Source organism: Populus nigra, chromosome 4 (assembly GCF_951802175.1).
Source record: "Populus nigra chromosome 4, ddPopNigr1.1, whole genome shotgun sequence".
Lineage (NCBI taxonomy): Eukaryota > Viridiplantae > Streptophyta > Magnoliopsida > Malpighiales > Salicaceae > Populus > Populus nigra.
This window is the reverse complement of record NC_084855.1, coordinates 4,776,387-4,787,148: the sequence shown is the minus strand read 5'-3', so window position 1 is coordinate 4,787,148 and position 10,762 is coordinate 4,776,387. Positions and strand designations below refer to the sequence as shown.

The window sequence follows — 10,762 nt, the reverse complement described above, 5'->3', positions numbered from 1 at the left end:
AAAAAAATTTAATTTATTTTAATGTTTTTAAATTGTTTTGATATATTAATATTAAAAAATAAAAATATATATTATTTTAATACATTTCCAAATAAAAAATATTTTAAAAAACAAATCTTATAACCAAACCCTACCAAGGAAGTATCTCTACTTGGCTTAAAAGTGCGGGTAACCGAGACCATAAACAGGAACAGAAGAAGACCAACCTTGGAGCATCTGATTCATTCAGTCTACCTTAAGTACAGTTGCGGCCCTATTCCTAAATCTTGGTAGCCAGTATGCTCGTCAGATCCACTGAATGATGGTCAATCAGCTTCGAGTCAATGGAGTTAAACCAGAGTAGCTAGATTCTGACAAAGTTGCTCCATAATATATATTTCCCTAAAACAAAGTTTCAGCTTGGCAACTCGTACAAATCAGTCCAAATTTAGAAGTCATGTCAATTACAAAACGATCTAAAACTGTAGGCTATTCCGCAATCTTTACCCCAAACTACGTTAATAATATGATGCAAAATAAGCTTGGGCAGGTTCTAAAGTACAGCAATGGCAGTGTAAACAACAGATGAAGAAGGTAGATTTCTCTTCCTGATGATTGCACATTGAATTTCATCCTCCAAGTTAAGCTGTCCTCAATGGAGGAGAGACCAATATGACACCATCTCCTCTAACGAATAGGAAAGGCACTGTGCGTCTTGTAGCCTGAAACAGAAGATAAAAGAAAAAAGGTAGGCACCTGAATAAGTATTATAATAGCAAATAGATTACTTGCAGTCAGAAGAAGTGGCCCCTCATTGCTTAGTTATACTTCATTTTATAAACAGAATCTTCATATGAAATTGTAATATCATTTTTATTTTTAACTTTGGAGCTCCGAGTATCGCTTAATTTCCTTTGAACCAACACTGTTTCTACATCTTTTGTTTTCTTTAAGATATTCCAATCTTTAGCGTAGTTCCTACAATTTTTCATTCAAAAGTTAACTTTTTCCACTTCTTTGGAATGTGCGCCTAATGGAGACTTGGTGTTTCTACGATTACCCAAGGTTGCTTTCTATGATGGCTATTAAGAATACCAGTGAGCTGTAAAAGCTAATAAAGTGGTATCAAAGTGCCTGTGCATAGTAGAGCAGAAAATATGAGATGCTTTCTGATGAAGAATTTGCAGGCGTCCTCCAAATACTAATAACAATTCTTCCTACAATATGAATCTGTAACTATAAGATTCATTTCATATCTGCCTTCTCACAAATCCGATAATGCATGTAAACATATATGATATACAGGTACATGCCTCCAATCTTCAATGAAAAGATGTGATTCGAAGGAAAACTTTATTATTTGATGTAAAGGCAGCAACAGACATCGATGAACAGCCAGTAGCCCAGTACCCTATATAACTTGCAAGCCTTCGAAATATTAGCCGTCGCCACCACTTAGCCAAGCCATCATCATTCATATTTAAGTGAATCCTATCATCTTTACGCAATAATAGCTGCTTCCCATAAAATTCCTAGAGTTAACAATTCGAGTTTCCAATGCTCACCATAGTAAGACCCCTTCCACTTATTCAATACTAGACACTGAGGCATGCAGGTTCTGCGTTTACTACCTAACAAACATTAAGGAGAAAAAAAAGCTTTTAAAAGTGAAATCATAACATACCCGAACAATCTCTTCATAGGTTTCATCGTCGATTTCGACTGTAGTAACAATTTCTTCAACATCCCCAAGAATCATATTCAAATGCTGATCATACGCCTGCAAAATCACATTAAAACATGTAGCTAAAACCCTAAGAGAAACACCACAGTCCACGCAGCAACACAAAGAGAATTGAGAATATGCCGTTGGCGTTGGCGTTAAAAAGAATCGAGAATCTAGGTTTCTTGTAATTAAATTCTCCAAAACGACATTGTTGTATATAAATAAATAAATAGAAATGGGGGTACATGTAGAAGAGAGTAGAGACTCATACGTGGAGTTTTCCGCGAAGTTCACGATCAGAGCGGAGCTTGACGTAGATACGCTCGTCCAGGCTAAGTCTGATGAGATCCAATGGCTCTTTTACCGCGCTCTCTTCTTCGCTTGCCATTCTTTTTCTTTCTAGCTCGCTCTGTGTTTTTTTTAGGTCTAGCGCTCCAATTAATGTTTGGGCGCCTACCCGTTTTTTCTTTGAAAGGATTTTAATCCCTCTTTCTCTGGGGTTTCATTGGGTAGCCTTTCGGCCCTTCACCCACTATGCTTCCAGGTTTCTCATTCTCCTTTTTGGGCTTATTGCCTTACAAATCGGGCCCAGTATCCTCGTAAGAAATTTTTTATTTTTAAAGAGAAGAGAAAAATAAGGTGTTTTCAGTAGAATTTGATAGTTTGATATTCCTGGTTTTTTAAAGTATTTTTTATTTAAAAATATATTAAAATAATATTTTTTATTTTTTAAATCATCAAAACAATAAAATAATTAAAAAAAATTAACTTTAAACAGAAAAGAAAAATCGCCGGTTGTTTTTTTTCCGTACTACTAAGCATGCTTCTAGTATTGGAAAAGTTATTTTGACGCGAAAACTATTAAACTTTGGCTGCTGGCTTGAAAAACACGTGAGGGGTTTTGCATGCCTTGTTTGACATCGTTGCTGCAAAAGGAAAATGCAGCCGTTATTGTCCCTGAGTAAAAATGCCGGGACGTTGAATTCTCGTTTCGATAATAGCAGCTGAATTGGAATGAAGAAATTAACAAGAAGAAGAATTATTCAAGGAGTAGCCCTAATAATTTTGAGATCCCTTTACCCTTTTTATATGCAAAAAATTTATATGAACAATGACATGCCTCATATTTTTCTGTTGATTTTTTATATGTATATAGAAAATGATCCTTCGATTTCTCTTTCTTTCTGGTTTGGTGCCTTTTTAACTTTTTTTTTTACAAACTGACTTTTTCCCTTCTGATTTGATATTTTTATACCTAATTGTATGCGAAAAAGATTACAATTTAATTAAAAATTATCTACTGTGCTAAAATAATTATTGATCATTATATTAAAAGAGTTTAATATTGGGATAGTGGTTATTTTTTAAAGTATTTTTTACTTTGAAATGCATTAAAATATTTTTTTTATTTTTAAAAACTTATTTTTAATATTATCACATCAAAATTATCTATAAATTAAAAAAAAAACATTAAAACAAGAAAAAAATATATTTCTTTTTACAAAAACACTTTCTACAACCAAAACAAATGGACTTGAAAAAGTTGAGATTTTCCCACCAACTTCATTGTTTATAATAAATCATTCAAGAGCTTATTTGATATTGTGGTAGCATATACTTTTAAAAATGATTTTCATTTATAAATACATTAAAATAATTTTATTTTTATTTTTTAAAGTTTATTTTTTTTATCTTACCACGTCAAAACAATCTAAAATTACAAAAAAAAATATGAAGCAAGAAAAAAAATCTTTTACAAAAACACTTTCAACAATAAAAATAAAAACAATCCAAGCATAAAAAAGTTGGGTTTTTCCCACCAACTTCATCGTTGACCCCCCCTCCTTTTATATTCTCTAAAATTTTTATTCTTTTAATTGAATGCTTTTTATTTTTTTTCCTTTCAACTCCATCCACTAATATTTTCTTGATTTTGAATTAGTTGTTATAATTTATTTTGATTTATTTTTTATAGGGTTATCGCGGTCTCAAGCAACTATCATGGTATTTAGTTGATGCTTGATTTTACAAGATTTTTTTTGTTATCATATCTTTGGAAAAAAAGTAGTTTAACAAATAAAGTTTTTAAATTCAGTGGAGTCCATGGTTAAGATTGCAAGTTTGACGAGTTAAACTTCGAAGTTTGAGTCGATCTAATGCCATTTTCTTAATATCTGAAGAAAAAAAATATTATATTGAATTTTTTTTAAAACTACGCCATGTTTTTTACTAGTGATCTAAGTTATTTTTGGACACGCCATGTCACGCAGGGGCAAATCCTACGTGGTTAATTATAAACTCAAGTTTGGTAAGGAATTAAGTCGAAAGATTTAAAGTTTGACATGCTGAGTTGAGTTTAATAACAATATCCAGATAATTCCTTTCTTTTAAAACTTCATCTTCCTTTTTTTTTATTGAATTTTATTTGGGTTTTTTTTATTTTATTCTTTAACATTTGATTGATTTTGAATTGGACTTTATAACTTGTTATAATTTTTTCCGAGGTTATTGCAGTTTTCAAATAAACATCATAATATTTGATTGATATTTAATTTTGCGAATGTCTATTATTGTTACTATATTATTAAATAAAAAACAGTTAAAAAAATAAATTTATTAAATCCAATAGAACCCATGATCCAAATAACAAGTTTGGTGGTTTAAGCCATGAAAATCAAATTAATATAATATGTCACTGCTTTTATTAAAAAAAAATGATGTTATCTTGTATTTTTTAAAAATCAAATCATGTTTTTTTTATTAGTTGTCTTGATAATATTTGGACATATAGAGTCAACTAGGTCATGTAAAAATCTTGTACAAATAGCAAATAGCTTCTTTAATAACAAGTCAAGTAAAAAAAAAAGATCAAATTTAATAAATTAGCAAATAGCTTATTTCACCATAACAATATTTTTATTTTTTACATTTAAAATTCTGAGGGGTGTAACTCAACTGAATAAGTTTTAGGTTTATTTCTTAGAGATCATCAGTTCGAATTTCATAAATATTAGGGACACTGAAAACTTTTATAACCATTAACTTTAAAGTTTGTGGGATTAGTCAAAGTTGCGTTTTAGCTGGTCTGAAGTTCTATATTAATAAAAAAATAATATTCTTACCTTCAAAGTTCAAACTTTTCTTGATGTGACCTTCGTACTAGTGTGGGGCAAAAACCAGGTGTTTTGAATTATACCATAACTATTTTATTAGGACATAAATAAATAGTATATCTAAGAAACTATTTGCGAAACTCTAATTTTTTTTCTTTACATATATTGTTCACGAGTTCATCTTAAAAAACTGGATACATAAATCTCTCGTACGTCCAATAAATGTGATGAAGATTTGTGTAACTTTAATAAATTAAAATGTATTTGAATCCTCCCATCATTTTAGGTCCAAGGCCCATTAAGGATTATATTTTTTTATATCCATGTGTCAAATCACATAAATTTTAAAATCAATTGACTCATAACTGAAGTAGTACTAAATCCTCAAGACAAAAGAGCATGGAGGAAAAGAACGAGGCCATACATTGAGCCGGTCTTATATTTTTCATTAACATGTTTAGGAGTGTAGTGATTATTTTTTAAAAATATATCAAATAATATTTTTTATTTTTTAAATTATTTTTGATATTATCATCACATTAAAACTATCTAAAAAAATAAAAATAATACTAATTTGGAATAAAAAAATAAAAATTTTAAAATGTTTGAAAAATATTTTCAAAGATACTAATAACCGCTATTTTCCACCCTTTTCCAAATAGTAGAAAAGAATGGTCAATCACAAGCTACGCGTGTAATAAAATTTATAACCACACATGTAATTTCCTTGGTGCGTGCTCTAGTAAATCATGGTTTGATAATATTTCTTTCCATTGCCACAGGGTTACTGAGAAGACCTCTATGTATTCTTACATTTTTTGTTTTGTTTTTTTTCCAGCGGAAGTAACGTATTTTGATCTTATATCTATTTTCTTGTTCTCAAGAAAAATACAAAGGAACCCACAAATCCCTTCCTCCCTCCCTCCCTCCCCTGGTACTGGTAGTTCATCTAAAGACAAGAGTTAATCATCAATCTTTCGACACTTTTGTGTCATTTCGTATTAAAAAAGAAGAGGCTGCCCCATGAATTTCTCCAAGTTGCATGTCCTCTTGTGATTAAAATATTTAGGATCCATCCAATTATGTGGCATGGCTTACAATTTTGTTGGCTCTACTCTTTTTTTTAAAAATATATAAAAAAGGACACATGGTTATGGCATCGATCATCTTAGATTTTGTTTCCACTTCATCATTTTGGGTTTAATTATAAGAATTTTTTTTATATATAAACACGACTTTGATGGAAAATATACAATAACAGGACAAGTCTCAAAAACAATATATATATATATATATATATATATATATATAAAAGGAACATTGCTGACTGTGACACGAATAAATAATACCCAAAGTATAATTCGGTTCTTTGAACCTGCTTAAAACTTTTTGGATGCAAACTGGACGCATAGTAGTAGCATCGTATACAATGACACCTCGAGAAAGACAGGAGAGAGGTTTCTGAGATCTAAAGTCCTGGATTCTCGACCTGGTTTTGGGACAACATACTCTCTTGCTTCACGGTTTTTTTTTTCCCTTATCGCAGATAAGTGGCTTTGCTTCTGATAAAACTTAAGCATGGCTTTCTTTTTTGTTTTGTTTTGTTGTTCTTGAATGCCGCGGTGCTTTTTTATTTCATTATTTTGAATTTTGGAAGTGGTTATCTTGATGAGTATTTCAGTTTTTGTCTGAAGTTTTTGAGTTCTGGAGATGGGTTTATGATTCTGTTTGGCTTCTGCGAATTGAAGATGCGTGCTTGATGATCTAGGTAGTTAAAGAAGGCAAAAATAAGAATTGGGTTTGCTTTATTTTGGCTTCCTCTAGGTGAAAACCATATACTGTTATCAATTATTTTTTTTTCATAGCCAAGGTGGTGATTCAAAAGGGGGCAATGGGTTTATAGGTGCGATCTAAATTGTTGTCGAAAAAAACATGGAAGGGAATTTGTCACAAGGAGGTATGATTCCAGGCGGGGCTCCTTTTGGAGGCCTCGACTTGCAAGGATCAATGAGAGTTCATACTCAAGCACAGCATCCACACACTATGCACCACCATCAGCACCCTCTCCATCGGCAAGGATCTTCAACCCTCACCTCAGTTGAAGAAGGTTTTCCACTCAGGATGGGGTTCATGCACAACTCTGATCAAAACATTTCCATGACTGATTACAATAAAGGAGATAGGGGAAAAAATTCAGTCAGTGATGAAGATGAGCCAAGCTATACTGAAGAAGGAACTGATGGTCACAATGATGCAATCACAGGGAAAAAGGGGACGCCGTGGCAGCGTGTTAAGTGGACCGATAAGATGGTTAGGCTCTTGATAACTGCCGTGTCTTATATAGGTGAGGACGGGACTTCAGATTGTGGTGGTGGGATGCGTAGGAAATTCACAGTTTTGCAGAAAAAGGGAAAGTGGAAATCAGTTTCAAAAGTCATGGCTGAAAGGGGCTTCCATGTTTCTCCACAGCAGTGTGAGGATAAATTCAATGACCTTAATAAAAGGTATAAAAGGCTCAATGATATGCTTGGGAGGGGCACTTCTTGTCAGGTTGTGGAAAACCCTGCACTTTTGGATGTTATAGATTATTTAACAGAAAAGGAGAAAGATGATGTTAGGAAGATATTAAACTCAAAGCATCTTTTCTATGAAGAAATGTGTTCCTATCACAATGGAAATAGGTTGCACCTGCCTCATGATCCAGCTTTGCAGCGTTCCTTACAGTTGGCTCTAAGAAGTAGAGATGATCATGATAATGATGATGCGAGGAGGCACCAACATGATGATCTGGATGAAGATGATCAAGAGATTGAAACTGATGATCATGATGAATTTGAGGAGAATCATGCTTCACATGGGGATTGCAGGGGCATACATGGGGTGTTAGGGGGTTCTGCAAAGAGGCCCAGACAAGGCCAGGGCCATGAAGATGCTTGTTTTGGGAATTCATCTCAGGAGCCTAATAAAGGGTCGTCTTCTTATCATCCACAGGCTGCCCAGGTTGATATGAATCAAGTCTCACCTGAAAGTTCAAGAGCAGTTTGGTTGCCGAAGCAGTGGATGGAATCCCGCACCCTTCAGTTAGAAGAACGGAAGCTACAAATTCAACAAGAGATGTTGGAATTGGAAAAACAGCGATTTAAGTGGCAAAGATTTAGCAAGAAAAGAGACCGTGAACTAGAAAAGTTGAGGATGGAAAATGAGAGGATGAAACTTGAGAATGAGCAGATGGCATTAGAGTTGAAACGCAAGGAATTGGGCGCTGATTTTAATTGATTGTCTGGTCCTGTTGATTTCGTTCATCATAACAACTGGACTTGCAAGCAAATCAATTTTGTGTTTATGGTAAGCTGCTTCTGGAACTGGTGTATCATTTAGGAGGGGTATCTATTGAGAAATTGTTACTCTGTCTGCATATATTGTGTAAACTTAGGATAGTCACAATAATGTCTCCCATCGCTTTGTTTTGACACTGTAGAATTATCGTTGCCTATGGTTAAAGATATTGTGGCAATATTTTTTTCCCCTGTCATGTATTTTGGTTTCATTGAAGTTTGAATATCTAGTATCAGCTTGATGATCCAGCAACATATTTTTGCTTCAAGTGTTTACCTTTGAGTATTGGCTAATGATTGTTGCAAACCGTGTTCAATGGAGTCTAAATTCACAGAGTTTTGTTCACAATCCCAGGGTCAGAGGCTATGCAGTAGCGGGTTTTTACTTCAATAACCGTGTTTCCTTTTTTTCCTGTTCAACTACACTTCTCTTCTCTGGTTCTCATTATGATGGACAAGTTCTTTAAGGTCCTTTCATCATGGGAGATATACAAGTAGTTGTCATTCACTAGATGTGACATGTCCTGCCCCCCCTCTTAAAAATATTTTCTCAGCTTGCTGGGGCAGATCTTGTCAGTTAGGGTTTTTCCAGTGATTTGTTTAATGGTTGTATTAACTTCTGTGAGACAACAACATTGTGCTGTCTAGTATTTTTATTTTAGTTCAGCAACTTATCCTTTCATATGCTATCCTAAATCTTCTGAGAGATAATAACAGAGTTTGCAACTGATAGCTATAAATAAAAAGGCATCTGTGCTGTAAGTATGCAATTATTTGCGATTTTGGTGGGATTAGACAGATAGTTGAATGGTGGAAATTTTGGCTACCATGAGGATGTTTTTACTTTTTAAACTGCTCACAAAATAGTCATTTTTTGTGTGTGATGGTGGAATACAATATTTGAACATCATCATTACCATCACTTTTGCTGTCGCTGTTACTGTTTTCAGTTCATGTTCTTAGACATTTCGGCTGTTATAAATGTTGTTTATTAACATGGTGTTTAAGAATATCAGCTATCAAGTTTCAGTTTAATATCATTAAGCTAAAAAACTTGTTATTGCATTAGAAACAGCGTCTTTTTATGACAGAAGAACCAGCAGTTTTTAACACGTTTAGTATTATTAACTCTCATTCCACAAATGAAGCTCTTGGGTTCCTGAGAATTCTAAGTGAACATTATAAACTAGGGACCATTGTTTGGTAATGGTAAAAAGTCTTGAGTTTGCTACCATAAAACTGCAGGTCTGAGTCTCATGTACAGCCACTTGATGCAAAAATCTTGAGGTAGGACCGTAGCTGTAATGTGATTGCCTTTTAAACACAATGTCCTTCCAAGTAATAACAGTGTTCAGTGAGAAGAATTTTCTTAGGATTAATTTTTAGTAGAAGCTCGTGTTCTAAAACAATTCTGTTTCATAGCTTCCTGGCAGGGATCTAAGGCGGTGGGTTATAAACTGTAAAGAAATTTAAAGAAAATTCTCTCGTGTTTTATTAAAAATTTTAATAATGATCCTCCAAATAAACTAGTGCCTCTCTTAAAATTCCTTATAGAAAATAATTTCTAATTAGAATAATTTCTAATTAAAACTTATCTAATTAACAGAATCCATGTATTCCTAAATACTAATTAAAAACAAATAATTAAAATTCAAAATTAATAGAAAAATAATTAAAACAACAACTTTAAGCTTCATGCATACGGGTTTTTTCATGGACTTCTTTTCAGGCTTAATCTTGTTTATCTAGTTGATAAATATAGTTGTAACACGCCAAATGTCAAGAACTAAATGTGCACATCCTTTGTTTGATGAGGAATATTTATGTATGTAAAAACTGACTGGATATGTTGAATTGACCAATATTCCTCAAAAGGCTGTTTAATACATATCAATGTGATCAAATGTTATTCATATTGATATGGAGGCTGCCTTGTGTTTCTTTCTGTGACTCGATAAAATTTAGTTTCTTATCTATGTGTGTTTGCAAGCATGCAAATTCCAACTTGGATTCTAAAAATCACAACGTAAGTTGGAATCTTCTGTAATGGTGTTGCCATACTCTTTTAATGCAGGTGAAACTGTCAAAATAAAAGGGCAGTGGTAGATTGTATTTCGCCACCGTGAAATTTTTGTTTGAATGGTATAGAACTGAATATTGCTGACTTGAACATGACCTTTCATAAGTGAAAGAGCACCCAGAGTTTTGTAGCTCGTTCTGTTTGAACGAAATGGTTAGTATTGGATGGTTTTATTGTTTAAACATGTGGTTTAAAAGGCGACCCAAGTACGCACACAATTTAGTTAAGATACTGCATGAAATGATGATCATTTCTGAAAGTATGTTTAAATTAGTGAGCTGCAATTGGTGAAGGTGCTCTGGTGTGCCCTTTAGGTTGCATTTTGGGTAGTATATGACACATGCAGTTGAGTAACAGTAAGAATCATGCCAGATTAGTGGATGGCGAAATTGCTTAGTATTCCACATGGGACCTGATTCTGAAAACGGGATATCAATATTAAGATGATACATTTTCTGTTTCAGCGAATGCTGGAAACTTCAGAATTTAAATTCTTAGTTAGAATCTCAGTTTGTGAATTAAAGTATTG

General features: G+C 33.2%; 2 protein-coding genes across 2 annotated transcripts; one reads left to right on the top strand and one right to left on the bottom strand.

The window, feature by feature from the left end:
- Positions 1-348: 348 nt before the first annotated feature.
- On the bottom strand, positions 349-2,174 carry LOC133691379 (sm-like protein LSM3B). Its single transcript, XM_062111855.1, has 3 exons — positions 1,977-2,174; positions 1,664-1,759; positions 349-701 (listed from the first exon to the last, which is right to left on the bottom strand). Exons 1-3 carry the CDS (start codon positions 2,091-2,093, stop codon positions 621-623), a joined length of 294 nt encoding a protein of 97 aa, XP_061967839.1. The 5' UTR covers positions 2,094-2,174; the 3' UTR covers positions 349-620.
- Positions 2,175-6,187: 4,013 nt separating this feature from the next.
- LOC133692394 (uncharacterized) lies at positions 6,188-8,408 on the top strand. The gene has a single exon (XM_062113292.1). It carries the CDS (start codon positions 6,751-6,753, stop codon positions 8,092-8,094), a length of 1,344 nt encoding a protein of 447 aa, XP_061969276.1. The 5' UTR covers positions 6,188-6,750; the 3' UTR covers positions 8,095-8,408.
- The last annotated feature ends 2,354 nt before the right edge of the window (positions 8,409-10,762 follow it).